This window comes from Peromyscus maniculatus, chromosome 8 (assembly GCF_049852395.1).
Source record: "Peromyscus maniculatus bairdii isolate BWxNUB_F1_BW_parent chromosome 8, HU_Pman_BW_mat_3.1, whole genome shotgun sequence".
Taxonomy (NCBI): domain Eukaryota; kingdom Metazoa; phylum Chordata; class Mammalia; order Rodentia; family Cricetidae; genus Peromyscus; species Peromyscus maniculatus.
In genome coordinates this window covers 42,726,862-42,753,763 of record NC_134859.1, presented here as the reverse complement: position 1 = coordinate 42,753,763, position 26,902 = coordinate 42,726,862, and the positions used below count along the sequence as shown (strand labels likewise).

At 41.8% G+C, this 26,902-nt stretch overlaps 1 protein-coding gene across 1 annotated transcript; it reads left to right on the top strand.

Annotated features, from left to right (window-relative positions):
- Nucleotides 1–4,688: 4,688 nt before the first annotated feature.
- LOC121831634 (olfactory receptor 2T29-like) lies at nt 4,689–5,645 on the top strand. The gene has a single exon (XM_042283432.2). It carries the CDS (start codon nt 4,689–4,691, stop codon nt 5,643–5,645), a length of 957 nt encoding a protein of 318 aa, XP_042139366.2.
- The last annotated feature ends 21,257 nt before the right edge of the window (nt 5,646–26,902 follow it).

Sequence of the window (26,902 nt, the reverse complement as noted above, 5' to 3'; positions counted from 1 at the left end):
TAAAGCCCTGAGACCCTTACAACACTTTGAACATAAAGGAAGAAAGACTTCCTAGCAAACTCTCTTCAGAAGGAGGCAGGTGAGATGCACAGGCAGGGACAGCACTTTTCCCATTGCCAGGGCATCACGAGGAACAACAGTCAGTACTGTGTATTTGTGCTCAGATCATACTGTGTATAAGCTTCCCTTATTTCCATGAACTATTATTATTGTATTTTATGACACATCCACTGTGTGTCATGGATTCATAACTTTTTAATTACATAGGATTTGGTTGTTTGATGACACTGGTATTTTTATTTCCTTTCTCCAACAAAGGTCCTCATGAATCAGTTTCCAGCCTTCATATTTCAAGCTGGAGAAATTCACACAGGACCTTGGTCATACAGGAGTGATGATCTGTAGGGCAGGCAGGTGACATTGGGGAGGAATGTTGTCACTTTGATAGCTGCATGTGCCCCTTAATGTGGCTTAGATGCTGGACTCTCTAATCTACTAGAGCCATGCCATGCATACCTAAAACATCTGTGTACTAACAGTGCTGAGTCAGCTGCCTTGGGGGCTGGACACAGCCTGGAGGTCCACAGAGCCTCTGTCACCTACAGTTGATGCAGATAGCCCAGACCAGCAGCAACAGGGAAAGACCCCTTTTCTTCCCCTCCCCTGCTGAAGTCCACTCAGGGCCTGCACTCTAACAAAATGTGGAAGGAGTCAAGACCCTGCTCCATCTGCAGGTTAAAGCCCCGGGAACATGGGAGGGCTGAGCTCAGGAGTGTGGCCTGATGAGCAGAGGACACTGTGAGACCAGAGGATGGAATGGGAACACCACCAAAGCATAGGAACACGATCGGAAACCTTCAGCACTCAGAAAAAGTACAGAGCAATTTGGCTGCAGGATCAAGAGTGCTGAGGTGGATCGATCTTCTTCCCTGTTGTGCATCGTCAACTACAGTTTACACTTCACAGATGTGTGCAGTTTAAGGCAAGGTGTCACTCTCTAAAGTGTGACTTTTGTCCCACTGATGGTAATTATATATATTGTCGTTTTCATCTAAGCCATTTGTATTTGTGGTCATTCTATAATTTTCAGGTCACTATTTAAAGTGAAACAAACTGAACTGAGCATTTTTACAGAACGCAGTTCCAATGAACATGGCTTCTGACTGAGCAGAACACAGCCATGACGTGATGGGGAGAAGGCAAGATGTTACATGAGGTCAGTCTGGGACAAACTAGTAATGGGAACTGAACCCCAAGCTTTGGACTCCACTCTTATAAAGATAACAGGTTACAAAAAGTTCTGACAGTTTATATCAACAGAGAGAGAGAGAGAGAGAGAGAGAGAGACAGACAGAGACAGAGACAGAGACAGAGACAGAGAGATTGAGAGGGAATAGAATTCTGCATAGTGAAAAAGGGCCTGAGCATACAATAACTGACTCATGTTGGACCAGATTACTCTTTATGATGGTGATAGTCCAGGCTATGGTTAATACTGGCTATGACTTTCCACTTTAACAAAACTGAAGGGTAAATGAGCCTGTGGCAGAGGTCTCTGTCACCATCCCTGGCTCACTTAGTTACATTCTTCCTTAAAGTGCCACAGGGGAGTTATTAACACCATCTTTATCCAGGAATGAGCAGGATCCAGCCAAGGATGATGTCCCTTGCCTCCTGTTCCTTCTGCACTTAACCAGCTACTGTCCCTTGGCTCATATGACCCAGGCTGCAGCTGCATCTGATGGTGAGTGGACCTGACAGGAGAGAATGCCCAGTACAGGGTGGACCCTAGACAGTCTGTTTGTACTTCAAGAGGTTTGTTTTATGACAGTCTGTTTGTTCTTCAGGAAGTTTGTTTTATCATTTATTGTCTATTTTTATGTGGAGGAAAAAAAATTCTGCCTACGTTTCTCTCATTTTTGGTGTTTTGAGATAGGGTTTCTCTGTGCAGCACTGGCTGTCCAGAACTTGCTTTGTAGACCAGGCTGCCCTTGAACTGAGAGATCTACCAGCCTCTGCCTCCCTAGTGCTGGATTAAAGGAGTGCACTGCCACAGCCAGCATCTTCCTGAAGCTTCCCTTTAGCAACGCTTACTGAGAATTTTTTTCTAAGTTACCAATGAAGGAATATGTGTTTAACAGTTACACATACACACACACACACACACACACACACACAGAGAGAGAGAGAGAGAGAGAGAGAGAGAGAGAGAGAGAGAGAGAAAACTTACCTTGATTTCATTGCTGACCACCTACCCCAGTTTCACAAGTGATAAGATTATAGTAGGCGTCTGCCAACACCCCACCCTTCCCTCTGTATTTTTGGTGTTCAGATTACAATCCATTAGTTTTCCAAAATTTTCTTTTTTGCTGTTTATTTAACTTCCATTGTGGGTAACAATTGGGGGCCACATAATGTCAAAAATTCTTAATTTTATTTATGTCTCATCATATAAAACAGACTGTGGGTGGTCTAAACAGAAACTATGCATTCCTGGGGAAATTGTGTTTCCCATAGAACCCACGCAGGTACCCACTCTGTGCCTACTCATAGGTTAAGCATTCATGCTGTGCGTTATTGTGTGATGTGAGGCAGATGCCCTTAGACCCTGAGCTTCTCCACTGTAAGGAGAAAACTTGGTGACTCCTGTGGAAGCACAGGGTGGTTCAGGGATGCTGCTGGCTGGGGAGGATGCTTTGTCATTTCTCTGCCTTCACTGTGAGTAATACCCAGTGTTAACATGCACCAAGCTCTTCACATGAAATCAAACTCACAGAATGTGTAAGGGCAAGCCAGCTGCTGGTCCTGTGCATTGTGCAGACATCACCTTCCTGATCTCCCTGCTCTCTGGGTGCCTTGATGCCAGTGTTCCCCATTTAACAGAGTGTGCCACCTTCCCAGCACACCTCCTGCCCCTCACCTGCCCCTGACCTCCACTCACCAAGAAAACACTGGTCAGGGATTCTCATAGACTGTGGCAGCTTCCCTGGTCTTTGCTCTCTGTGTCCACAAATATGAATTAAGCCATCGGGTAACCTTAAGGTAAATGTGGAAAGCTTAAGTTTTAGAACTTATGTAAGTTTCCTTTCATGAATAAGCCTTCTTAAGATGGAAATCCATCATTTGTCTTCCTATCTCACAGTCTATTCATCTGTCTGTATCTCTGTCCATCTCCTCCCATAGGTCTCAGGTTTTTCTAACATTTACATGAAAGCATCAAGGACCCAGCATTTTTCTCTCCTCCATCAGCAGCTTGGCAGAACATGGACCTTTAAGGACTTCAGTTTCATGTGTGTTTTGTGTTTTTGTTTTTAGAATCCTGACAGAGATTAAAATAATTCTGAGACTTGTGATTGTTATCTCAGCAGCCCCTCCCTTTTTAACTATTGCTAATATGTCAGAAAGAGAAGATTTAAATCCTTTTTTTTGGTAAGAGCTATCAAAATGCAATATCTACTAGTCATAAAAAAAAACTTTACAAATCTCCTCTCTTTGAGAAGTACATGAGGAAGAGGTGTTCACTGAGCCTTGTCAGAAAGGCTGGCTACATTCTGTCTGCTGTTGTTTCTCACTCTGTTGTACCTTTTTAAACCTTCAAATTTAGTTCAGATATGTACTATTTTCCCAGCACAGATGGACACTAACTTTGTTTAATGCAATCAAAATTAATGTATCCTTGAATATACAGACAGACAGAAAGACAGAAACACACACACACACACACACACACACACACACACACACATAATTGCAGCTAAGACAGAAGCAGGCTGTGAGCATGGAGCAGGGAAAATGCAGATTCACTGTCAGGGACATGTCATGGCTATATTCTCTCTACTTCTCAGACTCAATGAAGAAGTGGCTGATAGTCCATAGAGATCTGCTGCCACAGCCTGGCCTGGCAACCAGCAGTGACTGCTGAATCCTCTGCCTCCTGCTGAAGTTTAGAATAAATGGTGAGGAGATGAATTTGGAGAAGCAGAGAACAGAAAAGGGTGAGAGTTCCCAATATCTCAGTCTAACCAGCATTAGAAGAGCAAGCATGTTCTATGTAATGCTGTATCTATATTTTCATATGACTGTGTTTATGTGAATATATATTGAAAGAGCATTTATATAGCCAAACAAACATATGTAAGAAACTTCTAATTTAATATTAAATGGAGAATAAGCCTTTTTTAGTTGTGATCTCTTACTATATTATTTTAAAAACCACATAATTCAATAAATATGAAAACGGGGAGTGCATCTCATAATGTGTCAATATTAAAAGGAAATTCAAAATGACTCTTAAGAATAACTTTCTTCATTAACTTTCTTAATAATGTGTTTGCTTATTTACATTGGATTTTAATATTATTTTTTTTTGTTTTTTTTTTGGGGGGGTAGTGATTCACTATTTTTGTTAGTAGCAAAAAAATTATCCTGAAAATTTCAAGAACATTTTGATAGAGGACAATATTTTTCATCAGGAAAAAATCATGACCATGAACCATGGTAGCTTAAGTATGAGTTGTAATGGCTATAAACACAAGTGTGAATTCTTGCTTTTTTAAATGGCTTAATTTAGGTAGATTGTGATTCACAGATCTATAGGCCGAGGGAACATTCTTGGTACATTAGGTTGATGCTAATATCAGTAAGCAGCCACTAACCCCAAATCATTCTTGGTTGCCTAGGAGACACCCATGGACATCACCACCTGGATGAGCAACTACACTGGACAGTCAGATTTCACCCTGGTCGGATTATTCAGTCAATCCAAACACCCTGCTCTGCTTGCTATGGTCACATTTGTGGTTTTCCTGATGGCCTTGTCTGGGAATGCCCTCCTGATCCTTCTGATACACTCTGACACCCGCCTCCACACACCCATGTACTTTTTCATCAGGCAGTTGTCCCTCATGGACATGATGTACATTTCTGTCACTGTGCCCAAGATGCTCATGGACCAGGTCCTTGGGAGCCACAAGATCTCAGCAGCTGCCTGTGGGATACAGATGTTCCTGTACCTGACACTAGCAGGTTCAGAATATTTCCTTCTGGCTGCCATGTCTTATGACCGCTATGTGGCCATCTGCCATCCACTCCGTTATCCTGTCCTTATGAACCGTAGAGTGTGTCTCCTCCTGATGTCTGTCTGTTGGTTCCTGGGATCCTTGGATGGCTTCATACTCACGCCTGTCACCATGACCTTCCCATTCTGTGGATCCCATGAGATCCATCACTTTTTCTGTGAGGTCCCGGCTGTGACAAAGCTCTCCTGCTCAGACACCTGGCTCTATGAGACCCTCATGTACCTTTGCTGTGTGCTCATGCTCCTCATCCCTGTCACAGTCATATCAAGCTCCTATTCATCCATCCTCCTCACTGTTCACAGGATGAACTCAGCTGAGGGCAGGAAGAAGGCCCTGGCCACCTGCTCCTCCCACATGACTGTGGTCATCCTCTTCTATGGTGCTGCTGTCTACACCTACATGCTCCCTGCCTCCTTCCATACCCCTGAGAAGGACATGGTCATGTCTGTGTTTTACACAATACTCACCCCTCTGTTGAACCCACTAATCTACAGTCTGAGGAATAAGAATGTCACAGAGGCCCTAAAGAAACTGTTTGGTGTGGAACACTCTTTCAAGAAACAGTAAAGTAAGTAATTTAGAATGGACAGTTTCTTCTCCTTGTCTCTGCACATCTGTTGATAGGTCTCATGCTGATGTTATTCCTCATCCAATATGTCTCATTGCATAGTCAGCCCTTTTGAAGAATTCTATCTCTATTCTGAAAATTTCTTAATTGATAAACTTCTTGTACATTTAACATCTTCATTTGCATCCTTTCAATGTTACATTTTATGAATTAATAGTGGCTGTTCATTTTGTGTGACAATAGTCTTATCACTCCAAAGGTATGTCACATTGAGAAATAAATGGTCCTGAGATGCTCAACTGATAAAAGTTAGAGTAAGTTGGAAGAAGAGTTGTTAACTAGAAGTGAATGGAGATAAATGGCATATTGAATAAATTCTGCTGTTTTCTTGATAATTTATGTATCTTTCAAATATGATAAAAATAAAGAACAAGATCCAGTTTTATCCTTCAGCTCATTTGTGTGGTATAATAAATATAATGGTCCAATGAAATTAAAATCTGGGTAATACAAGTAGCCCAGATTGTTTCAAATTGTCAGCAGAGCTGTACTGGCATGTAAATGTACTCATGTATGCCTCAAAATCCAAACACAGCTCTCATTTCAAGGGAATGAAGTATAGCTTATCTTTGAACCTAATGAGAGTGACCATGGCCCAAAACATGGACTCAGGTTGTCCCCAGTGACATGGTTCAAAGTTTCATGGTAAGTTACAAAGCACACACAAGTCATAAGTTATAGCTCAAGGCATTTTTCAACTTCACTTGTGGAGACATCAGGGGTTCAGGTTGTAGTAAAGTGGGAACACCTGTGTTATGATTCTCAGATGCTATCTGGTGACATGGAAAGCTTCTACTCTGAGTAAGGCATTCTGATAATCAATACATTCCAGAAGATTTCACCTGGTAGGTGCAGGGATGCTGTCTCAGAAACTGAAGCTGGCAATGAATGACTCCTACAGGTGCTTTAAACACTTGGGGTTATTTGGCTTTGTACCTTCATGTTCTAACACTCTATAAGAACTCCATGGGAGTTGAAATCAGTTGACCAATCTTGCAGAATTTATTTTTGTTTTTGTTTGTTTGGGGAATATTATTTTAAGTGTGCTAGTTCTTTTTATGTTATATTTGTTTAACTCTGTGAAGCTGTGTTACTGTGCCTGTCTAAAACACCTGCTGGTCTAATAAAGAGCTGAATGGCCAAGAGTGAGGCAGGAGAAAGGATAGGTCAAGCTGCCAAACCCAGGAAATATATAGAAGGAGAAATCTGGGATAAAGAGGAAGTAGAAAGAGAAGAAGGAAGAGGACCTCAGGGGCCAGTCACCCAGCTACACAGCCAGTCACGGAGTAGGAATAAGGTAAGATTTACAGAAATAAGAGAATGGGAAAAAGCCCAGAGGCAAAAAGTAGATGTGATAATTTAAAGTAAAGGAAAGTTGGAAAAAAACAAGACAAGCTAAGGCTGATCATTTATAATTAAGAATATTCCTCTCTGTGTGATTTATTTGGGAGCTGGGTGGTGGGACCCACAAAAGAGTTGATTGTTGTCTGTTTTTTATCTTTTGGTTTTGTTAATCTTTAACAAGTATGGTTTGTCTTCTGGGAACTTCAGTGTGGTGTCCTTTGTTAACCAAACTTCACATTCAGTGCATAAAGAGGCCAAGTGTTCTCTTATAACCTGTGGTGAGAAAGCTCATTCCTAGGAGTCAGGACAATCAGGACGGCAGTCTTTAGGAGAGAGAGTTAGCTGCCTAAGCCATTCTGATCTGGGACTGATTTGTTCCCATTCTCTGTATCTGATACAACATATATGATATGCTATAGGAATGTAATACCTGATGTTAAATTGTCAAGAAAACAGTAAAGAAAGTAAATGTAGCAAATGAGAGAAATGGGTTTTGTAATCGATGAAAACTTAAATCATCTTTCAACAAGAATTCCTGTATGTTTCCTCTCTGCCATTTAGTTATTCTGTACTTTATAAATTATTTTGTTTGATGATTAGAATATTTTAAATAATTTAATTTCTCATAAGTCTGATTTCTTTTGGCCTGTCTGATTTCATTGCTGTAATTTCATAGGGAGTTGCTATTTTTAATCTTTTTTTTTTTTTTTTTTTTTTTTTGGTTTTTCGAGACAGGGTTTCTCTGTGTAGCTTTGCGCCTTTCCTGGAACTCGCTTTGGAGACCAGGCTGGCCTCGAACTCACAGAGATCCGCCTGGCTCTGCCTCCCGCGTGCTGGGATTAAAGGCGTGCGCCACCAACGCCCGGCGCTATTTTTAATCTTAAGACGGGTTGTTCTTCAGTTTCTAAATATTTGTCACTATTATTTATAAGCTGTATTTTGGTTTGTTTTGTTACATTAATATTACATCTGATGGAGTATTTGGGAGATAAATATAAAACCACACTGTAGAAGAAATCATACAACATGGTATCTTTTTACTTCTTTCCTAGCAAAACTGTCTTTTCCCCATGTTTCAAATATTATTGGGATTAAAGATAGAAAGAAGAAGACAAATTCATAAGAAGTTTATTCCATAGGTTATTGTGGACATAACTCAATCATTTATGTCACAATCAGAAAGGGGAATGCTGTGTTTAAAGTGATGTACTCTTCCTTTGTAATACTTCCACCTCCAGAATCAATCATTGTCTCCAGGTCTTTTCTCAAAGCAGACCTCATTTCTGAAGAGTAAATTCATGTCAGTTTCTTTCCTGAAGCAGCCACTACTGTTCCTTTCTTACAGCAAAAAATTTCACCTAAACATACCATCAGTTCTACAGCCACACCATCGTGGATTCATCCCTTACATGTCTCACTGTGAAGGACAAAAGAGTTCAATCGATGGAGGCTTGTGTAAGTTCATCAAGAAATTCTAGTGGTCCCTGCCCCCTCACCAAGAAAACAGCCCCGTGTGACACCAGTGAAAACCAGTCATAAGCCCACGCTGCACCAACTGGGAACAGGTAAGACCCCATCTCTGGACTGGGCAGACCAGGTTTCTATCCCCCTAGGCCCTGGGAGTACAATCTGTACCCCTCCCCCAAGCCATCGGAGCATCAGGAAACAGACACCTGCCTCTTCCCCTGCCCCCTCACCAAGAAAACAGCTCCCCCATGACACCTGTGACCACTTGAGTCATATGCCCTCCCTGCACTAATTGGCAACAGATAATACCTCTTCTCTGGACTAGTCAGACCAGGTCCCTAGCCCCTACTGTTGGGATTCTGCTGAGCTCCAGCTGCATGACTACACATGTACAGTTAGGAGCTAGATAAGGGGTCTTGCGTCTTATGTCATCAGTGTGTGCTGGCGATTATGTACACATGGCATGGTCCTGCAATCTGCACATGTGGCGTAGCTCCATAAGCCCACCTGCACCTTAAAGAGCTGTGACTCAGACCCCACCCCCTCTCTCTATTCTGTTCTCTCTTTCCCCCACCATCTCTCTCTCTCTCTCTCTCTCTCTCTCTCTCTCTCTCTCTCTCCACATGTTCTTTCCCCAGGACTGGTTCTCTTGTTCACCCACCACACTCCTCTTCCTCCTAATAAAGCTCTGACACTAATACTGGGTCTTGTTATGACCTTTCCACTCGCTAACCAGTGCTGGTAAGCAGTGCCATTTATCATTCTTACACCTAGGCCCCAGGGGCACATTCTGTGCCCCTCCCCCAAGCCATTGAAGCCCTAGGGACTGGTCAGCTGCCTCTTCCCCACCCCCTCAAGAACACAGCCCCTGTGACACTAGTGACCACAGGAGACATAAGCCCACCCTGCACCAACTGGGAACAGATAAGACTCCATCTTAGGAATGGGCAGACCAGGTCCTTAGCCCCTAGGCCCCGGGGGTACATTCTGTGTTCATCCACCAAAGCCATTGGAGCCCCAGGAACCAGCCAGCTGCCTTTTCCCCTGCTCCATCACCAAGAAAACAGGTCCCACCCTGCACTGTTTAGAAATAGCTGCTCCTTGAGACAGAGCCCACTGGTGCCCATCAGACTAAAATCTGATCTCTGGGACACAGAATTCACCAGCACCAATTGGACCAAGAGTCCAGATTAGACCAAGAGCTCCCATTAGACCAAGAATATCAATGGGACCAAAAGAGGCTCCCTCAGACACTGACAGCACTTGCACAGAGTGGAGGAAGAGATGGGTAGACACCAGCACAAAAATACAGTCAACAACATAAAGACCAATATGGCACCATCAGAACCTACTGGTGCTACATCAGGAAAACCTGAACATCCCAAAGCAGAAGAAGCAGAAGAAATTGACCTTAAAATGACTTTAAGAAGATGATTGAGGCATTTAAAGAGGAAATAAAAATTTCCCTTAAAGAATTCAAAGAAAAGACAAATAAAAAATTGGAAGAAATCAATAAATCCCTTAAATAAAGCCAAGAGAAAGCAATTAAACAGGTGAATGAAACAGTCCTAGATTTGATAACTGAAATAGGGGCAATAAAGAAGACACAAACTGAGGGAATGCTGGAAATGGGAAATATGAGTAAATGAACAGGAACTACAGATGCAAGCATAACCAACAGAATACAAGAGATGGAAGAAAGGATCTCTGGCTTTGAAGATAAAACAAAGGAAATAGATTCATCTGTCTATTCATCTGTCAAAGAAAACACCAAAGTCAACAAAGTCATAGGACAAAACATCCAGGAAATTTGGGATGCCTTGAAAAGACCAAACCTAAGAATAATAGGGATAGAAAAAGGAGAAAAATACCAACTCAAAGGGACAGAAAATATATTCAACAAAACCATAGAAGAAAACTTTCCCAGCCTAAAGAAGGAAATGCCTATGAAGGTGCAAGAAGCTTACAGAACACCAAATAGACTGGATCCAAAAAAAAAAGGTCCCTTCACCACATAAAAACCAAACCACTAAACTTACAGAATAAAGAAAAAAATATTAGAGTTGCAAAGGAAAAAGGCCAAGTAACACATAAAGGCAAACCCATCCGAATAACACCTGACTTCTCAATGGAGACTCTGAAGACCTTCTGGCCAGATGTTATGCAGACACTAAGAGACTATGGATGCCAACGCAGACTATTACATCCAGCAAAACTCTCAATTGCCATAGACAGAGTAAACAAAATATTCTATGATAAAAACCAGATTTAAACAATACCTATCCACAAATCCAACCCTACAGAAAGCACTAGAAGGAAAAATCCAACCAAAGAAAGTTAGATACAACCATGAAAACACAGGCAATAGATAACCCCACACCAACAAATACCAAAGAAGAGAAACATACAACACTACCAACAAAAAATAACAGGAATTAACAATCACTGGTCATTAATATCCATTAGTATCAGTGGTCTCAATTCACCTATAAAAAGACACAGGCTGACAGAATGGATACAAAAACAGGATCCATCCTTCTGCTGCATACAAGAAACACACCTCAACTTTAAAGACAGACACTACCTCAGAGTAAAAAGCTGGGAAAAGACTTTCTAAACAAATGGACTTAAGAAGCAAGCTGGTGTAGCTATCCTAATATCTAATAAAATAGACTTCAAATTAAAGTCAATTGAAAGAGATTGGGAAGGACATTACATACTTATCACAGTGAAAATACACCAAGATGAAGTCTCAATTCTGAACATTTATGCCTCAAATACAAGGGCACCTACATTTGTAAAAGAAACATTACTAAAGCTTAAATAGCACATCAAACCCCACACACCAGTAGTGGGAGATTTCAACACCCCACTCTCACCACTGGATAGATCTGCCAGACTGAAATTTAACAGAAATAAGGGATCTAACAGAAGTTATGACTCAAATGAACTCAATAGATATCTACAGAACACCCTAACACAAAAGAATATACCTTCTTCTCAGCACCCCACGGAACCTTCTCTAAAAATTGACCACATGCTCGGTCACAAAACAAATCTCAACAGATACAAAAAAAAACGAATAATTTCCTGTATTTTTTCAGACCACCATGGTTTAAAGTTAGATTTCAACAACAACAAAAATTACAAAAAGCCTACAATCTCATGGAAACTGAATAATGCCCAATGGAATCACTAATGGGTCAAGGAAGAAATAAAGAAAGAAATTAAAGATTTCCTGGAATTAAATGAAAATGAAAGTACAACATACCCAAACTTATGGGACACAATGAAATTGTTGCTAAGAGGAAAATTCATGGTACTAAATGTACACATAAAGAAGATGGAAAAATCTTACTCTAACAACTTAATAGCACACCTGAAAGCTCTAGAATAAATAGAAACAAACTTACCCAGGAGGAATCAACCCCAGGAAATAATCAAATTGAGGGCTGAAATTAATGAAATAGAAACAAAGAGAACAATACAAAGAATCAATAAAACAAAGAGTTTGTTCTCTGAAAAAAATCAACAAGATACACAAGCTCTTATCTAAATTAACCAAAAGGCAGAGAGAGAGAGAGAGAGAGAGAGAGTATCCAAATCAACAAAATCAGAAATGAAGAGAGAGACATAACAACAAACAATGAGGAAATCCAGAGAATTATCAGGCCATACTTCAAAAACCTGTACTCCATAAAATTGGAAAATCTGAAAGAAATGGATAATTTTCTGGAGAGGTACATCATACCAAAGTTAAATCAAGACCAGATAAACTATTTAAATAGACCAATAATCCCTAAGGAAATAGAAAGAGTCATTAAGAGTCTCCCAACCAAAAAACAAAACAAAACAAACAAACAAAAAAAGAAAAACAGGACCAGATGGTTTCAGCGCAGAATTCTACCAGATTTTCAAAGAAGAGATAATTTCAACAGTCTTCAAATTGTTCCACACAACAGAAACAGAAAGAACATTACCAAACTCTATTTATGAGGCAACAATTACCCTGAATCCCAAGCCAAACAAAGATGCAACAAAGAAAGATAATTACAGACCAATCTCCCTCATGAACATTGATGCTAAAATTCTCAATAAAATATTGGCAAACCGAATTCAAAAACACATCAAAAAAATTATCCACAATGATCAAGTAGGCTTCATTCCAGAGATGCAAGGATGGTTCAACATACAAAAGTCTGTCAATGTAATGCACCATGTAAAGAAATTGAAAGAAAAAAAAAACATTATCATCTCATTAGATGCTGAAAAAGCCTTTGACAAAATCCAAAACCTCTTCATGATAAAGTTTCTAGAGAGATCAGGAATATAAGGAACATTCCTAAACATACTAAAAGGCAATTTACAGCAAGTCAACAGCCAACATCAAATTAAATGGAGAGAAACTCAATGCGATACCACTAAAATCAGGAACTACACAAGGCTGTCCACTCTCCCCATATTTATTCAATATAGTACTGAAGTTCTAGATAGAGCAATGAGACAACAGAAGGTGATCAATAGGATAGATATTGAAAAGGAAGTAGTCAAACTTTCACTATTTGCAGATGATATGATAGTGTATAAAAGTGACCCCAAAAATTCTACAGGGGAATTCTACAGCTGATAAACTCCTTCAGTAATGTGGCTGGATACAAGATCAACTCAAAAAAAAAAAAATCAGTAGCCCTCCTATACACAAATGGTAAAAAAGCTGAGAAAAAAATCAAAAAAACTCTCTCTTCTCTCCTCTTCCTCTTCTCCACGCATGTGTCTCTCCCACAGGCCTGCGCACTCTCTATCCCTTTATCTCTAATAAACTCTTATAAGCGGATTCTGTCGTGTTTCGTGACACTTCCTTGCAGGGTAAGAACACAACGCAGCTAAATAACTAACATTTTGGTGCCGAAACCGAGCGGGCGCTTCTGGGCACCCTGCGCCTGGAAGCCCGCGAACCAGGTAATCTGCTCCGTACGCGACAGACCGCTCTCCATTCGCCTGAACCGCAACCAAATTGCATCCAACACCGCTTTCTTCGATTGGTGAGTCCCCCCATTTTTCAGCCAGCGTAAACGGTTTCCTGAATCTGTGAGAATGACCGTTGATCGTCCGGCGCCTCACACGTATTCTTGAGACCGGGGGTACCCCCGACCACGGTCTTCATTGGCTACGGTCGGCCCCTATTGCAGGCCTAACTTTTCTAGCCGTCTCCCATGTCTGCAGCCTGAGATATTTCTCGCGTTAGGGCCACCGCCGTTGGTGCGTCCTGGGAGCCACGTGAGGCCGGCACGTCCATCTCCTTGACAAAGTGGCAAACGCTGTCTGGATTCCCGGGGAATCCTTTCCCTCACCGTGGAGGGGGCCACTGCTTTGGGCTGACGAGTCGAGGAGCAGCCTGTGCCTGGGATCCGCCTTTGACCCTGGGGACACCTGAGGTCTTGGCTCTGGATCACGTTTATTTTTTATTTATTTATTTTATTTATTTTTCTGCCTCTGCTGCAGACATGGGAAACAAGGCTTCCAACCCTGTTAGTCCTTCCTCTCCATTAGGCTGTCTTGTTGAAGCTTTAAAACCTCTCTGTTTAATGCCTTACATAAAGATTTCTAAGCTAACTCGTCTATGTTCAAAAAATGGCCAAAGTATGCTTTAGAAAATAACAAAAATGGCCGCCGAGCGGCTCCTTGGATCCCGATATTTTACGGGAGCTGTCTAATCACTGTCAGTGTTCAGGCAAATGGAAAGAGTTGCTTTCTTCTTTCTCAATGCTAAACTGTCTCTTCTCGTTTCCTTCTCTCCTGCTTATATGCTCCTAGCTATACATAAACCAAAGAATTCTCTGACTCCGGAATCTCGGACTCTAGATCTTGCTAAGGAACCAATAATTAAAATTCATGCTCCATCCTCTCTCTCTAACAGAACTCTCTCAGATAGGAAGTAAGTTGGGTTCTTATATGTCTAATTCTGCTTCCTTTATTAAACAGTTTCAATATATAACTCAATCTTATAGTCTCACCTTTCATGACTTTCTGAGGAGCTCAGGCAGTATGGGAGCAGGCTAGGACTCATGCAGATGAAATTCATCAAATTAACTTTTCACACCCCCCAGGAGCTGAGGCGGTTCCTGACCGAGAGCCACACTGGGACTACAACACCCAGAGTGGCTGTCTAGCCAGAGATAGGTTTATTACCTGTCTCCTGACAGGCCTCCGTAAGGCTGCCCTAAAACCAGTAAATAGTTCAGGATAAATATGAAAATCTCTCTCTTGTTCCCCAGACCTACCTGACTAAAACTTAAGCATCTGGAGAGCAAGGCTCCTGACCCCACAGGCAAAAGAGTCACCTGTGGCATTTAAGGTGTGCCAGGGAAGACATAAAAGCCCGAAAACAAAATTGCCAAGTGCTGTCACTTGCTGACTTCCAAAAGCTGTTGGGTCCCTGTTTTAAATGAAGAAAAGGTCACGGGCTACCGAATGCCCTGCCAGGCCATCAACAGCCTTGTTAAAAGTGCCGCCTAGAAAGACAAAGAGTCAGCTGACTGCCCCCAGGCACCAAGATGCATGGGTACATCAAGCAAAGAACTCCAACAGACCTAGGCTTGGCTACAGACATGGCAGGGAACCCAGAACGCAGCAGGGAAGTGATCCGTTTCTTTCCTTCTGGACACCAGAGCCACTGACTCAGTCCTGGGAGTTTTGGGATGCCACCTCTCCTTTATTGTCGGGTACAGAGGACAGCCTTACCTGCCTCATCAGACACTGCCATTTAATTGTATTTTCAGAGGCATCCCTCTCACACACACATTCTTAGTGGTGTCAAGTTGCCCTGTACCTTTAATGGGGAGGGATCTCCTAGCTAAGGCAGGAGCGTCCATTTCTTTTTGCTCCACACATTCGCCTCATCCCAGACATGCCAGCAGCTCTCCTACTTCTCCTCCTAGCCACTAACTCTACAGACTCCAAATATCCTCCTGTCCCACACTGCTATTTGGAGGGAGCGTGGACTTCTCACATCAAAAGGGGGATCCGTATCTAACTCAGGCCATATAATGGCCATGCTGGAGGCTTCCCACCTCCCCAGGGCTACAGCTCGATTTTACCCATATGCCCACCGTCAGGAAAGTTAAATATCTCCTCAGACCAGTTCTAACACCAGGTCGTTTTTCCAAGCCTCCAACTGTTCCAGATAGACTGTTAACTCCTCTTTTATGTCACCTAAGGTCTATTCTATGGAGCTATGCGGACTGTTCACTGCCTCAGCCGTGTGACAATCCTTGCCCATCTCCAATACACATTGGGGATCAGGTTCTTCTCTTTCCTCCAGGCCAGCGCCCTTTACCCCTTTCCCCTAAGTGGCAGGGACCCTTCAAGGTAATTCTTGTAACCCCCACAGCTGCTAAACTTGAGGGCTTTCCTCACTGGGTCCACCTGTCTCACCTAAAACCTTTTATCTCACCTCCATCCCAGAAAAATCTCTCTTCATATACAGTGAAACAAACAGGGCCTCTCACTCTCAAGCTCCAGAGGACATCAGGATCCACTGCCTTGTCACCAATTCCAGAGGAATAAGATATCACCCCTTCCTTTCCCAACCAGGGCCACACAGAGCCGGAGGCAAAAAGGACCATCAAAAATATCCAGGCGGTAAGGAATAATGTAATACAACAATTTATCATTGTTCAATACTCAGCAACTGATCACCTGTGTTTCCTAAGTGCTAACCTAATAAGGAAAACAGGTGCCTTAAATGAACTACCTCTAATAAGGCTTGTCTCAGATAAAAATTAAGCAGGGTACTAAGACCAGATCTACCTCAGGTAAATGTCACATGCCTCTATCTGGACAGGCCAAATCTACCTCAGACAAATGCCAACTCCGAAATGAAATAATAATGATTCTTTCTCTCTAAGCTCTTTCTATGTCAACAGTATCTTGTCAAACAGAAGGTCCCCAGCCACAGCACAGGAGGTCCCCAGCCACAGCACGGATGGACAGCTGCAGAACGAGGAGATGGCAGAATGTCATTCCAGGACCTCCACCATCATCTCCAGACTTCATAAGATACCCCTCATCCCCCCCAAGAGCCAACCAATGCCCACTATTCAGCTGGAAGCAGTCTTTGAGAGAAACGTCACCCCCGTACCCAGTCAACCACAGTTTTTTTTCTTTTTTTAAAAGGAAAGAGTTGGGAATGAAGGGTTCACAACACGCCCCCATGGTCGCATATACCAGGCAGGCACTTCCGCCTAGCCAATTCCAAGTCAAGATAGCCATTTCTGGGTCAAAGCGTCTCGCGTGACCAGGATCCGTGACGTTACATGGCCACATAAGTGCACAATGTGACCATGTGATCTATGTACATGCGTGGAGTAGTGACGTGACCTGGCCACGCCCCCAGCCGGTTTTTAAAGTGGAGCGCCATATTCCCGGTTCTCTCTCTTCTCTCCTCTTCCTCTTCTCCACGCACGTGTCTCTCCCACAGGCCTGAGCACTCTCTGTCCCTTTATCTCTAATAAAACTCTTATAAGCAGAAAAAAAATCAAAGAAACATCACCCTTTATAATAGCCACAAATAATATAAGATACCTTGGAGTAACTCTAACTAAGCAAGTGAAGGACCTGTATGATAAGAACTTTAAGTCTCTGAAGAAAGAAATTGAAGAAGATATCAGAAAATGGAAAGATCTACCATGCTCATTGATAGGTAGGATTAACATAGAAAAAATGGCAATCTTATGGAAAGCAATCTGCAGATTCAATGCAATTCCCATCAAAATCCCAACACAATTCTTCACAGACTTGGAAAGAACAATACTCAACTTCATATGGGAAAAAAACCAAGGATAGCTAAAAGAATCTGGTATAATGACGCAACCTCTGGAGGCATTACTATCATTGACTTCAAGCTCTACTATAGAGCTACAGTAATAAAAACAGCTTGGTACTGGCATAAAAACCAACATGTGGACCAATGGAATCGAACTGAAGACCCTGGCATTAATCCACATACAGATGAACATCTGATTTTTTGACAAAGAAGCCAAAACTGTATCATGGAAATAAGAAAGCATCTTCAACAAATGGTGCTGGCATAACTGGATGTCAGCATGAAGACTGCAGATAGACTCATTTCTATGGTCATCACAAATTCAAGTCTAAGTGAATCAAAGACCTCAACATAAATCCAGTTACACTGAACCTGGTAGAAGAGAAAGTAAGAAGTAGTTTTGAACGAATTGGTACTGGAGATGACTTCCTGAATATAACCCCAGTAGCACAGACTACTATTTGAGAGCAACAATTAATAAATAGGACCTGTTGAAACTGAGAAGTTTGTAGGACAAAGGACATGGTCAATAAGACAAAAATACAGCCTACAGAATGGGAAAAGAAATCTTCACTAACCCCACATCTGACAGAGGGCTAATCTCCAGAATATGTAAAGAACTCAAAAAACTAGACACCAAAATACCTAACAATTCAAATAAATAATGGGCTACAGAGCTAAACAGAGAATTCTCAACAGAATAATCTCAAATGGCTGAAAGACATTTAAGGAATTGCTCAACATCCTTAGTCACCAGGGAAATGCAAATCAAAATGACTCTGAAATACCATCTTACACCTGTCAGAATGGCTAAGATCAAAATAACCAAAGACAGCTTATGTTGGAGAGGATGTGGAGCAAGGGGAACACTCCTCCACTGTTGGTGGAAGTGCAAATTTGTACACCTACTTTGAAAATCAGTATGATGGTTTCTCAAAAAATCTTCCTCAAGACCCAGCTATACCACTCTTGGGCATATACCCAAGGAGTTCTCAATCATACCACAAGGAGACATGTTCAACTATGTTCATAGCAGCATTATTTGTAATAGCCAGAACCTGGAAACAACCTAGATGCCCTCAACTGAAGAATGGATAAAAAAAAATGTGGCATATATACACAATGGGGTACTACTTAGCAGAGAAAAACAATGACATCAGGAAATTTGTAGGCAAGTGGATGGAACTAGAAAATATCATCCTGAGTGAGGCAACTCAGACTCAGAAGAACAAACATAGTACGTACTCACTAGTAAGTGAATACTAGATGTAAAGCAAAGGATAATCAGACTGCAACTCACAGCTCCCAGAGGCTAATAAGCAGGACACCAGGAAGGATTCATGGATCACCCAGTGATGGAAAAATAGATGAGATCTACATGAGCAAACTGGGTGTGGGTGGGAGGTAATAGAGGGCAAGGGACTGGGGATAAAAACATAGGGGAATGGGAGGTTTGAGCTGTATCAGGGACAGAGTGGGAGAGCAAAAAAAGATATACCATGATAAATAAAGACACCATGGGAATAGGGAGAAACAGAATGCTAGGGAACTTCCCAGGAATCCACAAGGATGACCCAACCATAGACTACTGGCAATAGTCAAAAGGGTGCCTTAATGGGCCTACTCTGGTGATCAGATGGGTGAATACCCTAACTCATCATAGACCCTCATCCAGTGACTGACAGAAGCAGATGCAGAAATACATGGCCCGGTCCAGGCCGAGCTCCGGAAGTCCAATCAATGAGAGAAAGGAGGGATTCTATGAGCAAGGGACATAGGGACTATGATGAGAAAAACCACAGAGACAACTAGCCAAACTAGTGGAAATGCATGAACTGTGGACCAATAGCTGAGGAGCCCCTATGGTACTGGACTAGGCCCTCTAGATCAGCAAGACAGTTGTTTAGCTTGAACTGTTTAGAGGGCCCCCAGGCAGTGGGATCACAAACTGTCCCTAGTGCATGAGCCAGCATTTTGGAGCCTAGTACCTATGGTGAGACACTTTGTGCAGCCTTGGTGCAGGGAAGAGTGGGTTGGAGCTGCCTCAACTGAATATACCAGGCTCTGCTGACTCCCCATGGGAAATCTTGCCTTGAAGGAGGTTGGAATGGGGGGAATGCTGGGAGGTGGGAGGAAGGAGAACAGGGGAATCTGTGGTTAGTATGTAAAATGAATAGAAAATCTCTTTAAAAATAGATAGTAAAGCTAATATAAAAAATAAGACACATAAAGGTGGATATTATATAGAAAAACAAACAAACAAACAAACAAAAAAGTCCTTTCCTAACCAACAGAATCAATTAGGCAGAGCCTGATCACCCTGCAGGTGGAAATGGCTAAAATTTCATCTGTCTCTGTGTGTCTTCTTTCCATGGACCCTCCTGAACCCACACCTGATATACATCTATGTGGCACTGGTGAGCCTCACTAAAGGCCTGAGACTCTTCCAACACTTTGAACATGAAGGAAGAAAGACTTCCTAGAAAACTCTCTTCAGAAGGAGTCAGGTGAGATGCACAGGCAGGGACAGCACTTTTCCCATTGCCAGGGCATCACGAGGAACAACAGTCAGTTCAGTTCTGTGTATTTGTGCTCAGATCATACTGTGCAAAGCTTCCTTTATTTTCATGAACTATTTTTATTGCATTCTATGACACATCCACTGTGTGTCATGGATTCATATCTTTTTAATTACATAGGATTTGAATGTTTGATGACACTGGTATTTTTATTTCCTTTCTCCACAAAAGGACCTCATGAATCAGTTTCCAGGACTCTACAAAGCCTTCACATTTCAAGCTGGAGAAATTCACACAGGACCTTGGTCATACAGGAGTAATGATCTGTAGGGCAAGCAGGTGACATTGGGGAGGAATGTTGTCACTTTGGTAGCTGCATGTGCTCCTTAATGTGGGTTAGATGCTGGATTCTCTAATCTACTGGTGGCCATGCCCTGACACCATGCATGCCTAAGACATCTGTGTACTAAGAGTGCTGAGTCAGCTGCCTTGGGGGCTGGACACAGCCTGGAGTCCCACAGAGACTCTGACACCTACAGTTGATGCAAATAGACCAAACCAGCAGCAACAGAGAAAGTCCCCTTTTCTTTCCCTCCCCTGCTGAAGTCCACTCAGGGCCTGCACTCAAACCAAGTGTGGAAGGAGTCAAGACCCTGCTCCATCTGCAGACTAAAGCTCTGGAAACATTGGAGGGCTAAGCTCAGAAGTGTGGCCTGATGAGCAGAGGACACCGTGTGACCAAAGGATGGAATGGGAGCACCACCATGACATTGGAACATGATCAAAAAACTTTAGCACTCAGAAAATGTACAGAGCAATTTGGCTGCAGGATCAAGAGTGCTGAGGTGGATCGATCTTCTTCCCTGTTGTGCATCGTCAACTACACAGTTTACACTTCACAGATGTGTGCAGTTTAAGGGAAGGTGTCACTTTCTAAAGTGTGACTCTTGTCCCACTGATGGTAATATAAATATTCTCATTTTCATCTAAGCCATTTATATTTGTAGTCATTCTATAATTTTCAGGTCACTATTTAAAGCGAAACAAACTGAACTGAACATTTGAATGGAACGCAGTTCCAATGAACGTGATGATAGACCCACAACACGCCCCCATGGTTGTGCATGTCCGGCGGACCTAGACACTTCTGCCTAGCCATTTCCGGGACAAAATAACCATTTCCAGGCCAACGCGCGGGTGACCAGGACCCTGTGGCTTTGCATGGTTGCATAAGAGCTCACAATGAAACCATGTGATCTGCGCATGTGTGGAGTAGCCACATGGACCTTTGTACGCATGCGCCACCCAGCCTTTATAAGCCGGTGCCATATTCCCGGCTTCTTCTTCTTCTTCTTCTTCTTCTTCTTCTTCTTCTTCTTCTTCTTCTTCTTCTTCTTCTTCTTCTTCTTCTTCTTCTTCTTCTTCTTCTTCTCCTTCTTCTTCTTCTTCTTCTTCTTCTTCTTCTTCTCCTTCTCCTTCTCCTTCTCCTTCTCCTTCTCCTTCTCCTTCTCCTTCTCCTTCTCCTTCTCCTTCTCCTTCTCCTTCTCCTTCTCCTTCTCCTTCTCCTTCTCCTTCTCCTTCTCCTTCTCCTTCTCCTTCTCCTTCTCCTTCTCCTTCTCCTTCTCCTTCTCCTTCTCCTCCTCCTCCTCCTCCTCCTCCTCCTCCTCCTCCTCCTCCTCTTCCTTCTTCTCCACACACATGTCTCTTCTGCAGGCCTGAGTACTTGTCTGTCTCTCTCATCTTAATAAAACTCTTGTTAGTGGATTCTCTCATGTTTCATGTCATTTCCTCCCAGGGTAAGAGCACTGCTAAATAACTAACATTTGGTGCTGAGACCAAGCGGGTGCTTCCAGGCACCCTGTGCCTGGAAACCCATACACTGGGGACTGCTGCACACAAACCAGGAATTCTGCTCCATACGTGACAGACCGCTCTCCATTCGCCTGGCCACACTAAACATCCATCCAACACCACTTCTCCAATTGGTGAGTCGCCCACTTTTCAGCCAGCATAAACGGTTTCTGGAATCTATGAGAACAACTGTTGAGCATCCAGCGCCTCACTAAGTATTCTTGAAACCGGGGGACTGCCAGCCATGGTCTTTATTGGCTATGGTCAGCCCCTATCGCCGGCCTAAATTTCTAGCCATCTCCCACGTCTGCAGCCTGATATATTCCTCGTGGTTGGACCACCACCATTGGGTGCGACCTGGGGGCTGTGTGAGGGCAACACATTCTTCTGGCTTGACAAAGCAGTAGACGCTGTCGGGATTCCTGGAGAATCCTTGCCTCACGTGGTGGGGCCCCCACTTCTCGGCTGACGAGCCGTTTAGCTGCCTGAGCCTGGTATCTGTCCTTGGTCTTGGGATGCCTGGGGCCTTGGCTCTGGATCATGTTTGTTTTTTATTTTTTATTTTTTATTTTTCTGCCTCTCTGCTGCAGACATGGGAAACAAGACTTCCAAACCTATTAGTCCTTCCTCTCCCTTAGGCTGTCTTCTTGAAGCTTTAAAACCCCTCAGCTTAATGCCTTACATAAAGGTTCCTAAGCTGATCCGTCTCTGTACTAAGAAATGGCCCAAATATGCTTTACAAAATAACAAAAAATGACTGTCCAGCGGCTCCTTAGATCCCAATATTTTACAGGAGTTATCTAATTTCTGTCAGCAAGCAGGCAAATGGAAAGAGTTGCTTTCTTCTTTCTGAGTGCTAAACCATCTCTTCTGGATTCCTTCTCTCCTGCTCCTATGCTCCTAGCTATGCTTAAACCGGAGGATTCTCTGACTCTGGAATCTCTGACTCCAGATCCTGCTAATGAACCTCCACCTATCTGACCTCCGGCTCCCACCCCTACTCCTAGGGTGACTGCTCCTTCATCTCCTCTTCCGGACTCTCCTTCCTCTAAAACTGATCCTCCTTCAGCAGCAGCCGCTTCTCCCTCGTCAGCGGTCATTTCCAACCTTCACCCCTCCTACCACCCGTTCTTGAACTGCTAAATTGCCTGATTCCAGCCATCTAAACCCTTCCACTGTTCTCCCTTTGCAAGAGGTGGCTGGTGTGGATGGACTGATTAAAGTTCATGTTCCATTCTCTATAGATGTAACCAACCGTCTTATTAAATAAGAAACACAGAAACAATGCAAAAGAGAAAGCCGAGAGGTCAGAGCTCAGAGCTAAAATCTCACCCTTCTGCCTGCGGTGTCCCAGCTTCCCGAATGAGGGGTTCTATTTCCTGTCTGTTCGTCTATTTAAAGTATTTTGTTCTGCCTTCTCATTGGTTGTAAACCCAAACACGTGACTGCCTCATCATTGTCTGAATGTACAGCCCCCTAGGTCTTAAAGGCATATGTCTCCAATGCTGGCTATATCCCTGAACACACAGATATCTATGGGATTAAAGGCGTGTACCACCACCGCCACACTCTTGCTATGGCTCTAATAGCTCTGACCCCCGGGCAACTTTATTTATTAACATACAATCAAAATCACATTTCAGTACAATTAGATTACCACCACATTTCCCCTTTTCTATTTTAATAAAAAAAAGCAAAAGGTTATAACTAACAAAAGAAAAACTATATACAAAAGTACAATAACTATATACAATATATACAAATAATAAATACCTAAACAGGTATTGGACAAATCAGAGAAAATAATTACATTATCTATCCTATTTTGGTAAATCCAAGATGTATCTAATGCACTTTCTATCCTAATTAATTTTCAACTATAAGTAACTAATCTTCAACCATAACTAACTAATCTTCAACTCCCTCAGAGACCCAAGAAGGAAATAATATTAGCTAACAAAAATAAAAAACAGGAAGTGCATGCAAGCAACTTTCAAAAAATTTGTGAGTTGACAGAAACAGCCAGCTGCCTGGGCAGTCACCTGAGGTTTCTCCGCAGTGTTGGGGCATCATCTTCAGCCTATAGGCTTAGTGTATCTGACAGACTCATTTGTGAAGTAGGATGTACACAAGGTCAACAGTTCAATCTCACATTGGGTGAGAGCAGTCCATGTACCAGAAACACCTGAATTCCACTAGTGTCCTGTCATGATTCAGGATTTTAAATTCTGGAAATTGTTGACAGTTTTTTAATTCAGCTGTCCATTCTTCTTGGCTGTGTATATATGGCTTCATCTCAGCATCCCCTTCTTCTCCACATCCCTCTATTAAATGCCAGTCTACTTTCGAGAGGCATGAACTTTCAGCTGCTGTTCCATTGCACAACAGAAGCCATCGGCCCTCTGCCTGTTAAGCTGCCTTCGAAGAAAAGGGCACCGTACCTTTTCCGGATGCGAAAGCCACTTCAGGGATGGGGCCATATTGTCCTGGCCTCAGAAGATGCCTTTTGATAAAGCCATAACCACACTTGTTTTGGCAAGAATCAGTATTCCATTGTTTCGTGTTCTGTCTGTCCATTTTGTCCTGTTGATTCGAGGATACTTTGTTGTCCAGTGGCTAACTTTTGCCACAAGGAAAGTTGACTCCATATGCAGTTTCTTCAATGTCCATATTTTCTCTGAAGTAGATTAGTACTGCCAGGAGCTGACATGTCTCAAAAAAGAAAAATTTTCTAAGTTATTAAAACATTTTAAATGCCATATTCTGTAGATCTCTGAAGGGTTTGAAGATGACCTGTCTAAAACATCTCTGCTCAATTTTTAAAACATATCTAATATGACTACAAGTTCTATTGTAATATCTAACTACTAACTTTCATTTCTTTATATCCTAGTAGTTGGTAATAATAACATTCAAGGATCAGAAATTTGTATTAGATTGTTAAATGAATGGTATAAATACAATTAGAAATATACATATAGCATTTTCTAACAATATCAGTTTCAAATTTGTATACAATATAAAACAATTCAATCCAATGTAAAGTATTAGTAATTGTCTTTTTCTTTTCTTTCTTTCTTTCTTTTTTTTATAAACAAGAACCTTAAATCTAATCTCCTTTGCTTAGCCTTTTTCTTAACCCTTGACAATAACTTGTAACCAACCCCCCTAAATACTGAAAATTATCCCAGACCCAAAACCCATTAAAAAGACCAAAAAACCACCCGCCCCACACCACCTCTTTGGGAATGTGGGCGTCGTATTCTTAAAATTGCTTTCTGCTGGGTATGGGCGAAGTTTTCTTTATCCTGAAAGAAAAATTTTAGGTTAATTGTCAAATTCTAGGAGAGGTAACTATATCCTTCATTATCCAGTCCGTGTATAATGCCAAAGTTCAGGGTTTATCTCAAGTCCTTATTCAAGTAGTCTTTGAGACTGGATCATCTCAACTAGTCATCTCAAAATTGCTCGGAGCACCTTGTAGTTCAAAGCTGATCTGTGGATGATGTTTGTCAGCTTAATGATATTATTATTGTCCACGTGGAATTGTTGTTGTTGTGGGGCCCCATCTTCTTTCTGGAGACTTCAGTTGATGTTAGGCCTGGCCATGATTTCCTGCAGAAAACTGATAAGAGACTCGAACACAAAAACATATATATGCAGCTAGCCTTTTTTCTAGAATTAATTAGTACTCTATATGACCATTCATATCTTAACAAAGTTTAAAATGTATATATATCTATATATCTTTATATGTTAATCTTGTAAATTTTGATATAAAATTCATACTTTAAGAAAAGTTTAAAGAATCAGAATAGAATCAAAGAGTTGAGATTAGTAATAGAATAGTCCCTTAATTAATTTTGCTTTTGTCCTCTACCATAGCAGAAGATGGCTCTTATTCTGGCATGATACAGGGAGTTTGCATTTTCCTTTTAACAACATGCTTGAGTTTAAAGAAGGAGAGAGCCATTCTCCAACTCCAAAGTCAGCTTTAAATTTTAATTGAACTGGGACTATTAGAAAACCAATAGTGTTAAATCTTTAGAGAAAAGCAGAAACAAACATTTAGGAAGACATAAAATTTTTTAGATAATATATACCCATACACCGTTTCATTCTGTTTCTTGGGATAGATGATTTGTCCCTTTTCTTCAGTTGTCTCATTTGTCCAGTGTTCTTCAGATTCCTTAACTTTCATTCTTCTAAAAGACAAAAACAAAAACCTTTCCCCAAGACTAATTTTGGGGATGTTTCCTTTTGACAAGTTATTATCTGATTAAATGAAAAGGCATGTGTTATTGATACAAGTTAGTTTAAATTGGATGTTCATGCTGGTTGATGAACTATCACCTCCTCAATTAAGAGGTCTCTCTTGTTCAAATCGAACCTTTATCAACTTTGATGGTACCCACAGCTTATCTTCTCCTGTAGAAACAAAAGCAAAACCTTGTCCCCAATGTAATACATACCCTGGTTTCCATTCTGAGGTCAGCACATCCTTAAAGTATATAGGCTGATTTAATTCTGTAGTTTTTTCTATTATCCAATGTCTCTCTGCAGCTGTTGTTCCTTTCTCATTGGCATTCAGAAAATTCAAAGTTAGAAGAGCACTATGCAGTCCATTTGTGGGGGTTTTTGTTACCCATTTCTGTTTATTTAGCATATCCTTTAGAGTTCTGTTTGATCTTTCTATAACTGCTTGACCTGTAGGATTATGTGGTATGCCTGTAATATGCTTTATATTGTAATAAGCAAAAAACTGTTTCATTTTAACAGAGACATATGATGGAGCATTGTCAGTTTTGATTTGTGCAGGTATACCCATGATGGCCATAACTTCTAGCAGATGAGTAATTACAGAATCAGCTTTTTCAGAACTCAAAGCAGTTGCCCATTGAAATCCTGAATAAGTATCGATAGTGTGGTGTACATATTTCAATTTTCCAAATTCTGCAAAGTGAAACACGTCCATCTGCCAGATTTCATTTCTCTGAGTACCCTTTGGGTTACATCCTGCTGGTAATGGCGTTTGATTGTAGAAGGAACAAGTAGGACATTTCTTTACTATTTCTTTGGCTTGTTGCCAGGTTATGGAAAAATCCTTTTTTAAACCTTTACTATTAACGTGATGTTTTTTATGAAATTCTGAGGCCTCCAGCACATTTCCTATCAATAATTTATCAATCTC